The 13,777-nt window shown below is 37.4% G+C and overlaps 1 protein-coding gene across 1 annotated transcript; it reads left to right on the top strand.

Moving 5' to 3' along the window:
* Positions 1–3,601: 3,601 nt before the first annotated feature.
* On the top strand, positions 3,602–13,376 carry LOC306845094 (cytochrome P450 27C1-like). The gene is made up of 9 exons (XM_079377663.1): positions 3,602–3,968; positions 7,219–7,409; positions 8,069–8,268; positions 8,916–9,125; positions 9,232–9,395; positions 11,127–11,290; positions 11,408–11,486; positions 12,000–12,203; positions 12,356–13,376. Exons 1-9 carry the CDS (start codon positions 3,675–3,677, stop codon positions 12,470–12,472), a joined length of 1,623 nt encoding a protein of 540 aa, XP_079233789.1. The 5' UTR covers positions 3,602–3,674; the 3' UTR covers positions 12,473–13,376.
* Positions 13,377–13,777: the final 401 nt, after the last annotated feature.

The raw sequence follows: 13,777 nt of genomic DNA, 5'->3' as shown, positions 1-13,777 counted from the left end.
GTGTATATACAGTGCTGCTTGAAAGTTTGTGAACCATTTAGAATTTTCTATATTTCTGCATAAATATGACTCAAAACATAAACGGATTTTCGCACAAGTCCTGAAAGTAGACAAAGAGAACCCAATCAAACAAATGGGACAAAAATATTTTCTTTGTCATTTATTTATTCAGGAAAATGTCCCAATATTGCATATCTGTGCATGGCAAAAGTATGTGAATCTCTTGGATTAGCAGTTAATTTAAAGGTGAAATTAGAGTCCATCTGAAAAAAAAAAAAAAAAAAGAGTTGCTCATCAGGCTAGAAAAGGTTACAAAACCATCTCTAAAGAGTTTGGACTTCACAAATCCACAGTCAGACAGATTGTGTACAAATGGAGGAAATTCAAGACCACTGTTACCTTCCTGAAAAGTGGTCGACCAACAAAGATCACTCAAAAGCACAACGTGTAATAGTCTGTGAGGTTGGTAACTTCTAAGCAACTATAAAGGCCTTTCTCACATCGGCTAATGTTAATGTTCATGAGCCCTCCATCGGGAGAACACTGAGCAACCATGGTGTGCATGGCAGTGTTGCAAGTAGAAAGCCACTGTTCTCCAAAAAGAAAATTGCTTGCTAAAGATCATGTGGACAAGCCAGAGGACTATTGGAGAAAGGTTTAATGGATGGATGAAACCAAAATAGAATTTATTTGTTTAAATGAGAAGCTATTCTGTCCGGAGAAAAGAACGCACTGCATTCCAGCTTAAGAATCTTATCCCATCTGTGAAACATAGTGGTGGTAGTGTCATGGCTTGGGCCTATTTCGCTGCATCTTGGCCAGGACAGCCTGCCATCATTGATGGAACAATGAATTCTGAATTATAAGAGCAAATTCTAAAGGAAAACATCAGGACATCTGTTTCAGAACAGAGTCTCAAGAGAACGTGGGTCATGCAGCAAGACAACAACCCCAAGCACACAAGTCATTCTACCAAAGAATGGTTAAAGAAGAACAAAGTTAATGTTTTGGAATGACTGAGTCAAAGTCCAGACCTTAATCCAATTAAAATGTTGTGGAAGGACCAAAGCAAGCAGTTCATCTGAGGAAACCCACCAACATCACAGAGTTTAAGTGGTGCTGCACTAAGGAATGGGTTAAAACTCCTACATGTTATTGTGCAGGACTGAGCAGCATTTACAAGAAACTTCAGTTACTGCAGCAAAAGGGGGTCAAAAAGCAAAGCAACCTTTGCAAAGCATACTGAAAGCAAAGGTTCGCATACTTTTGCAACGCACAGATATATAACACTGGATAATTTTTCTCAATAAATAAATGACAAGGACAATTTTTTTCTCTCCCTTGTTTGATTGGGTTCTCTTTGTCTACTTTTAGGACTTATATGAAAATCTGAGGAAGTTTTGGGTCATATTTATGCAGAAATATAGACAATTCTACAGGGTTCACAAAACTTTCAAGCAGCACTGTATACACACACACACACATACATTTTATATATAGTGTAGTATATACACTATATATGCCATTTCGAATGGGTTTAACAATTAACAATAATAATAAGATAACCTCAAGTACACCAATATACACATGACCCTAGGACTCAATGTAAAATTCAGTTTTCAGATGCTCATTGTGAAACAGTTTTCTAATTCCTTCATAATTATTATTAGGTGGATGAAACAGTCACAACAGAAAGAAATGGTCACAACATCTAATCGGTTATTTTTAAAAAAGACAGAAAGAAAAAGAATTTAATACTTTTATTTAGCAAGGATGCACTAAATTGATCCAAAGGGACAGTAAAGACTTGTTACAGAAATTTCTACTACAAATAAATGCTGTTCGTCTGAACTTTCTATTCATCAAAGAAACCAAGGTTGCATTTATTTAATCAAAAATACAGTAAAAACACTAACATTATTACAATTTAAAATAATAACAGGTTTCAATTTTAAAATGTGATGATAAAGCTGATTTTTAGCATCATTACTCCAGTCTTCAGTGTCACATGATCCTTCAGAAATCATTCTAATATACTGATCTGATTCTCATTATTAATAATAGTTCTTATTATCCATATCATCATCCTTAATATTGTATAATTATTCTCATAATTGTTTTTTCTTTTTGTGGAAACCATGATAGCCTACATGTTAAGTTATTTCTTTCCAAAATTTTGAAAACCTTAATTATTCCAGACTTTTGACTGGTAGTGTATTTGATATAAAACATGAAAATAAAAGACATCTAAATAGTGGTAAGATTCCTTTAAATTATATTGTTTGCGTTTTTTATTTTGCAGCAGCTATATGGGTTGCAGAGAACATGTTGGGTTTAAAACATAAAAATGTTGTATTTTGTAAATGCAATTTCAAGTGTAACACCAACACTTGTGGTTCTGTGGGTTTCGCACATGGCTTATGATTAGAGTTCAGCTGCCATGTGCTCTCTTGACTTGTGTTTGTGTGAACACATGGCTTTTGGTTGTTGCTGTTTGGCATGTGCTCTTCCGTTGGTTTCATGTCTTGGTTTTGCCCTTTGTCACCTTTACTTTACCAGCTCCACTTCATTACATTTCCATCCCTGTTTAGTCTCTCAATGTCTTATGTTAGATCGTTGTTGTGCCCATAGAACCGCTTTACCCGAGTAAACCTTTCTGGTTACCTTTCTGTTCTTTGCACGTGCACCTAACAATAAAATCAGCTTCATAAACAATGAATGGAGATTAAAGGATTAGAGGATTGTAATTATTAATATGATTAGAGTTAAGTGTGGTGAGAAGCCGCATGCATCTGTGATTGCCAAACAATCTTTCACAATTGTGTTGGCAAAAGTGAGTCTTCTGAGATGGTAGTGTGTTTGGGGCTTTTCCCTTTTAAGCAACTAGATCCGCTTGGCTCGGAGACAGTGGGGTTCCCCCCCCCCCCCCCCCCCCCCCCAATATTTAGAGGAATAGCCAAACTGTCCCCTATTTGCTGATATCTTGTATTATGAATCCTATGTCATAATATCTGCTGCCATGCATTACGCACCGCTTTATTTGTTGTTGGGATGACAAAAAAGTTTAAAATTTGCATTTTAACAGCACTTGTCAATGTCAAAACGAATGAGATGGCCGATCAGATCAAAAAAGGCGGGCTAGATAAAACGTATGATAAACATTTAATTTTTGACAACTGTTTCATGTTATTAAAAAACTATTTTCGCCATAATTTCGGCATTGCATAAAAATTATTTTGGTCCCAGGTTACGGCCATGATTGTATAGGCTGTTTGATCTTGGCTTTAGGCTACATTCTTAAATGTAAAGCTTTTGTGACTGTAATACAATTTCTGACAACTCAGGGATTGGTGACTAAAGAGTCTAATCCAGGTCAACTCAAGAGCTGCTAGCCACAATCGATTTATGTAATCCCCATTTTATTTTGCAACAAAAGAAAATCTTTCACTTCAGCTTTTCATCGACGTCCACTGCCTCGTGGGGGATGCGTGAGGTCCTCGGTTCATGCCAGGGCCAAACTCCAGTGTCCAATCCCCTTTCGCTGATCGCGCACCTCTCTCGTGGACCTTTAAAAAGCTGCTGCGCACCACACATCAGTACGCAGTCTGCGAACACCTCCACTTCTACAAGACTCGCCTGACTTCAACTTGGTGGCACGTTATACAGTCTTTGAGATGGCTCTTCAAAGTAATATTCTGCACCTGGCCCGCAAGAGTCTGCTCCAGGAGTCATGCAAGCAGTTTCTCCTCCAAACCCACGGGCTGCACAAGTCCGTGGCGAGCGGCTCTCTGGAGATCGCGGCGCACAGTAAGGCGGATCTGAAGGAGGAGAACATGGTGCGCCCCGTCGTTGAGGAGCAGAAGGTGGAGAGTGTGAAGACCCTCCATGAGATGCCCGGACCCAGCACCATGGCGAACCTCATTGAGTTCTTCTACCGGGATGGATTCAGCCGCATCCATGAGATCCAGGTGAGTCTGCAGCGGTCAAATGGGACCACCTTTACGCGTTACCTTTTGTGTTTGCATTTCAATGGTGTTTCTTCAAGTACACAGTTTACACCTTCAATGCACGTTCAGTGGAAAAGACCCAGACGCAATCATGTAGACTCGTCCATATGGTTTCATTTAACAAAGAGGCCACATATTTAAATTTTATCTAAACTTTACCTCTTGTAACTTTTTATTTTACGAGTTTGAAGAAATACGTGCCAGAAATTGCCAATGACAGCTGTTGCACAAACGCTAAATAAACTTTAACGTTTACTTAAACGTAAATAAAGATTTATTTGTTTGGAACACAGTCATGACTCGGATACGTAATGTGCAGTGCGGACACGTGAGGTGTTGGATTACTTATGGAGTTGCATAAACCGGCGAGTCCAGTCTCCACCCCATCGCGAGGGACAGTCGCAAACCTTATTTGATCCCAGGCGCAGTTTACACGCAGGATCAAATTCGAATTATATAGCATGCAATGCAAACAACTCAAGAATGGCCAGCTATAAAGAGTACCAGAGCTGTCCGAGAAAGATTTGCGCCCCCAGAAATGAATGCACAGGAAAGCAATTCCTGATATACAGTGCAGTGGTGTGCGGGGGTGTGTTCTGAAATGAAGAGGCAAAGTCCTAAAAGTTTTTTTTCTTCTTTAATCAAATGTACATTCATGTCCCAGTCACTTGTTTAAATAAACATTACTTACACTATGAGAGAAAGAAGAAAAAAATCAATTTTATATTTTTACATTAATGTAACCAATATTCCATTTATTAAAGCCAAGTATCTCATGAAGTTAGTGTTTTCAAACATTTTACATTTATTCCAAATTAATAGCTAACTCGAGGCAGTAACAATTTAAACAATGTATTTTATTTATGAACTTATGTTTAGCTATTCATTTTAATAGTTAACATTAAACTAGGCTACTTTCGAATTTTTCAGGTCATCGGGTCATCAAAGCTTGGTAAATATTGGTCAAAGACTTGGAGTTTAACTTTTCATTTTACCAAGCAGAAAACTCCCACAGAGATCATGTTTTCGTGCCATTTTAAGTATTATTTTTATGTAACAAAGTGGTTATATCTGAGTGTATGAGTCGTTTCCCGACTTCACCTGTGCCCTGATCTATAATAGAAACTGAAAGAGGGAGAAGATTATAATTATCAAAAACAAAACAAACAAACAAACAAAAAAAAAACAGTCTGGATTTAAAGTGAAGAAAAATAAGCTTTTAAAATGAACACATGCATAGCTGTCGGCATAACACATTAAAATTAGATTAAAGATGAAATCTAGATAAATTATTAGATTAAACTAGTTGTGCAGATATGTAGAGTTTGAGGGGACCAGGTATCAACAATGCGATGGACATCGCTAATTCTTACTTTAGGCAGATCTCAAAGACATCTAATAAATACGCACATTTTTAGTGACACAAAAGTAAACCGGAAACTCATATCCCATCCAGACTTCTGGAGACAGCAGAAGTTCATCGCTACGCTAGTGCACAGAGTCCATTAAAACTCAATGGGCTCAGGGGAGGTGAGAGATGTGGATTTCCACTGTAACCTTTTCTGCTGGTTTCGCTATTGGACAGTGTTTCTTTAGAAAAAAATGTGATTTATACACTTTTTAAATGTTGTTTTACATTAATCATTAATAGGAAAATACACAAATGTTTCAACTCAAGACCTTCTTTGGTGTGCAAGAGACCTGATTTAACCCCTAATATTTTGTTTTGTTCATATAAATTTTGTATTTTGGTATTAAGTAATATTTTTGACTTGAATAAAACTAGTTTAGATGTTAAAAAAACTTAGATGTTACCATTTTTCAGTATGGATATGCTATGTATATTCAGAACATTTCCTCCGAGGAGGCAAGGGAGGCAGTCTTCTCAAAATACTGGATGAGAAAAAAAATCATAGTACAAAAATCAAACAAACACCAGTATTACAAAACAAACGCTAAGAAGAAGACTATTTTTGTGACTGCGGATCATGGTCTCGTATACTAAGCATTAAATCAGATACAAATATATCTTTAAGGTTATAGTTGCATTTATACTAGACCAGTGCTTCCCAAACCTGTCGTGGAGGACCCCTAGCCCTGCACATTTTGTATGTCTCCCTTATCTAACACACCTGATTCAACTCATCAGCTTGTTAGTAGAGAATGCAAGAGATGAATCAGGTGTGTTAGATAAAGAAGTCATACAAAATGTGCAGGGCTAGGGGTTCTCCAGGACAGGTTTGGGAAGCACTGTACAAATATTTAATCAGTTATGAAAAATGATTCTATCAAGGAGTAAATATGCATAAGCAGTTGTAATTAATGATGAAATTATGTGTTATAATGAAATAATGATGAAAACTCTAGTTTGTGTCTTGGTTTTCTTTCAAATTGCAATTCAGGAAATTCCTCTTCATGTCATTCCAATTCAACATCCTGTGGAACATGGCCAGTTGAATTCAAATTCTAAAGCATGCATTGAAACAGAGTCAAAAACTTCCCAGTATTCATCTAAAATGGCCAGTGATGACTGGAATTGGTTTACATGTACTAAGGATCAGTTGCAGTTAATTTGTGCAACAAAGTTGTCTTAGAACTGTGAAAGATGAGCAATGTCTTCCAGGAGTTTTCTGGCTGAGGAGACACAGAGGTGCCTTTGTGTCGTCTTAGTTTGAATAGTACTTAGGACTTGAGAAGTGAGGGCTGTATTTGCAAATGGGCCATCCATACTGGGAAATGTCCTCCTATGCATACTGAGCAGTTGACTAAGAGCCATATGGTCTTTTGGGAGACAGATATTGTCAGTCAGGAAATGAGTGATGTGATGTGGGCAAATATATTTTATTGCTGTATCGCGGATATGTGGTTTCCATTCTTATTTCAATAAAGCATTTACAGTTTGAAGGAAACATCTAAACAAATGACTCGAATGCAGATTAGCCAAAAACAAGAATAAAACAAATACATTAAATTTCACCAACTTTACAGGAGAGCCAAAACAAAATGTTTACTATACTTTGAGCTGACTTTGTGTATTGATTTCAATTGCTTATAATACAAATTTGTACACTCAAGGATGACAGTACTTTTGCCAGTAGAAAGAGTTCACGAAGAGCATTCATTTGATGTATATATCTCCATTTCATATATCTGGTTCTCACCCCTCGATTTCTAAGATCCATAATGATCAAGTTTACAAATCTTTGTGTAGATAGAGCATTCTCAGAAGTATGGGAAGATCTTCAAATCTCGATTTGGACCTCAGCTGGTGGTGTCCATCGCTGACAGAGACATGGTGGCACAGGTTCTCAGGACTGAAGGTGTGACTCCTCAGAGGGGTAACATGGAGTCCTGGAAGGAGTACAGAGATTTAAGGGGAAGATCTACTGGACTCATCTCGGCGTAAGTACATACTGATGTGCTTTCTTGAGGGGTGCTGTAGTCTAGTGGTTAAAATATGAGCTGCTAACTTGTAGGTTTGCCACTTTGGATTAAAATGGTACACTGTCGTTAAATAGTTTGGAGTAAGTAAGATTTTTTTAACTTTTGTTCAGCAAGAACACATTACATTGATCAAAAGTGGTTACACACAATTGGATACAGTTACAATTGATTTCTGTTTCCATTAAGCATTTCTTCTTTTATTAAAGAGTCCTAAACATCAAGGTTTACACAAACATATTAAGGAGCACAACTGTTTTCAGCATTGATATTAGTGAGAATTATTCCTAATCACCAGATCAGCATATTAGATCATTTCTGAAGCAGTAATGTCTCCTGAAAATTCAGCTGTGCATCACAGAAATAAGTTATAATAAAATAGAAAACAGTTATTTATATTGTAAGTTGTAATATTTCACAATATTACTGTTTTTACTGTATGTTTGATAACATAAATGCAACCTCTGTGAGAATGGGAGATTTCTTTTTAAAAAATATTTATTTGGTAGTAGGTGAATGTCAAATGCGTAATCTGAACCTGCAATATCACAAATTCTGTTTTTTAAATTTTGATTCCTGTCTCTCTCTGCTAACAATTATATGATGTTTTCTATCTCCAGCGAGGGTGATGAATGGCTGAAGATGCGCAGTGTTCTGCGCCAGCTGATTATGCGACCCAGAGATGTGGCTGTTTTCTCCCCTGACGTCAACGCTGTGGTGGCCGACCTGGTGGAGAGAGTGAAGACACTGTGTAGCCAGCAGGATGACAAACAGACTGTCTTTAATATCAATGACCTGTTCTTCAAATATGCAATGGAAGGTGAGCCTGAGGACACAGCGCATTTTTAAATGTGTCACTGGATTTTTGTGGTAAATTCTAGTTGTATATTAAAGGTGAAGTGGTCTGATATATTAAGTTTTATGCTTTTGATCACAGGACAGGATTTGGCTGGGTTTTTCCTTTCATAGTGGTTTGATTTCCTCCACCGATGCTGCAGGGATTTTTTTTTAGTTAAGAGGAGAGTCAGGTAGCACAGTGTCTTTCTGGAAAGGAATATGAGGGCTTTGTGTAAATGAAATTTGAGCTATTTCAGGAGTCTGAGTCTGGGTGTTAATCAGATGTTCCACAGACAGATAAGGATTTTTGGGGGAGATTTGTTTTTGGATTTGGAGTGTGAATGCTGCAAAGTTAATCAATGATGAAACATCAATTTAAGCTATAAAGCAGCTGTGCAGAAGACAATAGTGCCATTAATCACCTCAATTCAGTTCAATGTTGATTTAATTTAATAAGTGTCAGTGTAGAAAAACAAGTGTCACTTTATTCTTAATAGAACAGTGGATTAAAGATTCAGATAAGATTCAGATTAGCACATGAAAACCTTAGCAAATAATTGCTTTTATTTGTGGGAGATTCAGTATGGTAAATCCATACGATATGAAAAACAATGTTAAACTTTTTCCTAGGTGTTGCAACCATTTTGTATGAAACTCGACTGGGCTGCTTGGAAAACGAAATTCCCAAGATGAGTCAGGAGTACATTGCTGCACTGCACCTCATGTTCAGCTCTTTCAAGACCACCATGTACGCCGGTGCCATTCCCAAATGGCTGCGCCCCATCATTCCCAAACCCTGGGAAGAATTCTGCAGCTCATGGGACGGCCTCTTCAAATTCAGTAAGAGCAGGAACTGTGGTGGGGTTCAGTGTCATTGCAAGAAAGTTGGTCTTATATAACTACTACAGTTTTTTTTGTTCAAAGTTTTAATAAATGTGTGTTTTAGGCCAGATCCATGTGGACAAGAGGCTTTCAGAGATCAAAAAGAAGATGGAGAAAGGCGAAGAGATTAAAGGAGGGTTGCTGACTCACATGCTGGTCACCAGAGAGATGAATCTGGAAGAGATCTACGCAAACATGACAGAAATGCTTCTGGCTGGTGTGGATACGGTAAGAACTGGTCCAGTAGCTGCTGGGAAAGCCGTATGAAGTCATTGCTTCTGAACTTGTGGTTCATGACTAATAATTTGGCACGAATTCATTGATAGACACTTAGTAACCCAAATTAATCTTGCCTTTACTGAAGTTATACTGCAGTATCTCCAAGCTCTGAATGCATGTGTGGTGATTTAAAAAGCAGAACACATTGTGTATTGAGATAGCTGGAGAAACGGTTGAATCTAATGGTGATGATAAATGAACCTTCTCATGGGGACAGCATCTCAGGTGCCTTGTTCTCTTCCTGTGAACTCTTTTCAAATGGTCAAATCGTAACGGGTGTCTGAGGTCTCCATGGAGAACTCTGTGTTCACCTGACCTAACGCTGACCTCTCTCCATACGTCTCACCCACAATAAACAAGACCCGCCAAGACTCTCCCATTTCACTGATGTGTCAGTTGGCATCCTCTTCTCTTTGATCTTTCCCTCTCTTTTTCTTTCAGCCGTATGATCACATTAGCCATCGTGAGCCAAAGCCGGTCATGTAATCTTTCCTTCTGCGCCTGTCTGTCTCTGTCTTGCTTTTCCTTTACCTCTATGAGGCAAGGTGGCTGTTTTGGGTTCTTGCTCCAAAAAGGAATTAGTCACCCAAAAAGAAAAATGTGAACATTGTGATCACTGGAGCTGAACGCACATGACAGCTGCCGTTTTCGGCCCAGATTTATCTGAGATAAAATGAATGGACAGAAGCATGGCAGGTGGTTCATTACAGGATGAAGGGGTGGAAAGAGATGGCCTAAAAAGGGGGAGAGTGAATGATATTTGCTGGGCAATCTTTGAAAGGAGGCTGAAAAAGCGGCATTGGGGGTTGGACAGGTTTGGGAGAATCAGTCCATGGGAGTGAATCAGTGGTTATGTAATGTAACGCCTTATGCAAAACTGCAAGATATAGTAGAGTGGTGATAGAAATTATCTTTTCCATTAAGGGGCAATATTTGTCCCTCAATTTGATTTCCAGGGGCATTTTCTTTGGCAGTGGCTATTTGCAAAGTGGAAATAGCGTATTTCTTTTGTGATAGATACTATTTACACTAAGTGCAAATAGCAATGGATCTTATTTACACCAAGTGCAAATAGCTATAGATTATATTTACACTATGTTAAAAAAGCAAGATTTTCTGTTATTTATACTACTTATTGCAAATAGTGGCAATTATCTGCACCTCAGTATTGTAGTACATTATAAAACTGTATGCAATAATTGAGTGTAAATTATAGTTTTAATACAATAAAGCCCTCGCTACACCTACCCTAACCCTACCCGATTGCAATTCCATAATAAATAGTGTTATGAGATTGTTTTAAATATAAAATTCTGAATAAAGAAATATGAAAGGATGATAAAAATGAAATTATACTTTGAAAATTAAACTATGTGGAAAAATAAAATGTCTTAAATGTCTTAATGAGTGAGTCATTGAATCAAATGGCTCATCCATTCAATAATGAAACACTGCTGCAGTCTTGTTTAGACCTATTTTCACTGGCAAAACTGTGCTATAAATCAATATCACACATGCATCATACTTCAGAAATACAACACATGCTTTTATGATATTGCTTAACTATATCATGTATAATTTCCCATATCTTTAATTTTGCAACAAGCAGAGGAATTAGTGTAGATCATGTTACTAATCTCTAATAAATCATCAAATGTTCCTCTCTCTGCCCCTCTACAGACCTCTTTCACACTGTCATGGAGCACATACCTTCTGGCAAGACATCCCATAATACAGCAGGAAATTTTTGAGGAAGTAGACCGAGTGCTGGGTGGGCGTGTCCCAACTGGAGAGGATGTTGCTCATTTGCCCCTTATTAGAGGGCTTGTCAAAGAGACTCTCAGGTAAGCTCCGCCCACCACTCTATTTTTTGCCAAGTTTATTGAGTTTAGGACAGAAATAGTGATCATTCAAAAATCAAACAGTATAAACACTTCCCTCCTTCTCTCTAATGCATGCAGGCTTTTCCCTGTTCTGCCTGGAAATGGACGTGTTACACAGGATGATCTGATCGTTGGAGGTTATTTAATCCCGAAAGGGGTAAGTACATATATCATGTGACTGTATGTGTATGCAAAAGCACATTTTTATATGCTTGTCTCATAAACACGTGTCAAAACCTGCCCCTGAGTAGAAGCATCGTTTCATGCCTTTCTTTCCAGCAGTTCTAGATTTAATTACCTTGATCTGGATATATGTAGATAAATGTGCTAGAAACCCCCCCACAGTTGACTTGTATTGTCACAGCATTATGTTAAAAAGATGACACTGTAAATGAAAACAATTGTTACCCAATAAGGAAATCACTTCAATTAGTGGTTCTCAACCCTAGTAGGAGGCCTCAGGAAATTCTGAGGGGGGCTTTTTTATAATTTTTTTGAGAATTGATTATTTACATTTGAATCTATATTGATAAAATAATTTATTTTAATATGATTTAATCATTAAAATTATAATGATAAAACACAAACTATCAATAACTATTAAATCAATAACTAAACATAATAGCTATTGTTTTTTATTGAAAAATTGCCCAACTTCCTGTGTTCACAGACTCAGCTGGCTCTGTGTCATTACTCCACCTCAATGGATGAAGAGAACTTCCTCCGTCCCGGAGAGTTCCGTCCAGATCGCTGGATTCGCAAGGATGCCTCTGACCGTGTCGATAACTTCGGCTCCATCCCGTTTGGCTACGGCATCCGCAGCTGCGTTGGGAGGAGAATAGCCGAGCTGGAGATGCATCTGGCTCTCACACAGGTGCTTGTTTGTACATCCGTCTCTAAATTAAAAAGATCCAAACCATAGTGGTGCTATTATTAAGCAGATTGTTGCTATAAAGACAGATATTACTTGAATGTGAACTCTAATTCCCTTGTCTAATGGTGTATTGATGTTCTTCTCAATCACAGCTCCTGCAGAAGTTCCACATTGAGGTGTCTCCCCAGACCGCTGATGTGTGTGCTAAGACTCATGGCCTGCTCTGTCCGGGAGCACCCATCAACCTTAGATTTGTGGACCGAAAGTAATCTGCCATTACACTGTGTGAATTTAAACCATAATCCATACTGTGCTTCTTGGAGTCCAAAGACTGTTAGTGTTATTGTGTATTATAGTGCCTACTCCAGCATATTATCCAGATAAGAACGTGTGAAGTGCCTCTAAGACTGTTTTAATAATGCTCTTGTGTGAATGTTTATAGCCAATCTGAAGACCAAATATTTTAAAAATGTTTAGAACAGGCACTATTTCATATAGTCGAATCAATATGAATTACTTCAAGAATTGCTTTTTAAAAAATTTATTATATTATTAATTTACATCATACTAGCTGTAATTTTCTCTTGTAGCTTTTGCATTTTGCTCAGCCTTAAAAATGAGCATGAAATATGGTCAAGACGACCTTGTATATAGATGTTTTACCATTAAATTAGCTTTAGCACTAAGCTCATTATTTATTTAAAATGGTACACTTATGTAAGCTTAATGACTTTTAGCTTACAAGCAGAAAATTCCTAAAGCAAACACGAGTAAATCCTATTACATCTACAAAGCTACTTTAGAAGACTGTGCTAAAATCCTGTCCTGTGGACACTAATATTATAAATAATGTGTAAGAAAAACACCTCAAATCACAGCAATGTCCGGCTTGATTTCAGTGTGGCTATAATTTGCTATTCAAGAGTGAGGATTTTGTGTTGGTTTCTCTTTAGTGAAAAACGTTTTAATGCTAAACTGTGCCTCTTTTTTTAGTGCGCTAGCCTTATAGGCAACAGATGGATAATGGGAAGTGGTGGAAATGAACTATTTTTGGATAAAATGAATGTTGTTTTTGAGGGTTGTGAACTTTAATGCATTGTATGAAATTGGGAAGTGTTTGATATGTGGAAATTACTGAATTTTGTATGAATAAACTACACTTTGAAGACCTGCTGTTCATTTGTTGTTTGTTCTGTTTAAACACTATTTAGGAGGGGGACAAAATCATAATATTCTGTCACACTTACCTGAACCACATGAAAATGAAGAATTGCATCTCAGAACCTTTTCAGTAAAATTCCTGATGTAACATTGACTCAGTAACGACTTTTGCCTTAACTGTGATTTCAACATTTAATTTACATAAACTTTGACAGAACGATGACACATGACTTCAGACATACAGTAAAAGTAAATGCATTTATCCAGCTCTATGTAATCTTTACCTTTATCCACCAGATGGCAGGATGGCTTGGAAAATAAATGAGGAGGAGGTCAAATAATTAACATATATACTAAAAGAGTCAATTATATATCCCTCGTTTGCCATTAGCGGCATAGACTGAATTATCTAA

Source organism: Barbus barbus, assembly GCF_936440315.1.
Source record: "Barbus barbus genome assembly, chromosome: 25".
NCBI classification, from domain to species: Eukaryota; Metazoa; Chordata; class Actinopteri; order Cypriniformes; family Cyprinidae; genus Barbus; species Barbus barbus.
Note: the sequence above shows the minus strand (reverse complement) of the source record. Positions and strands in the feature narration are given on the sequence as shown.

What these genes read in the sequence shown, in the direction of transcription:
- LOC306845094 (XM_079377663.1), top strand. Translation starts at nt 3,675, where the DNA reads ATGGCTCTTCAAAGTAATATTCTGCACCTGGCCCGCAAGAGTCTGCTC. An exon ending in GCCGCATCCATGAGATCCAG is followed by an intron (nt 3,969 to 7,218) that starts GTGAGTCTGCAG and finishes ATCTTTGTGTAG; the next exon opens with ATAGAGCATTCTCAGAAGTA. An exon ending in TGCATCTGGCTCTCACACAG is followed by an intron (nt 12,204 to 12,355) that starts GTGCTTGTTTGT and finishes TCTCAATCACAG; the next exon opens with CTCCTGCAGAAGTTCCACAT.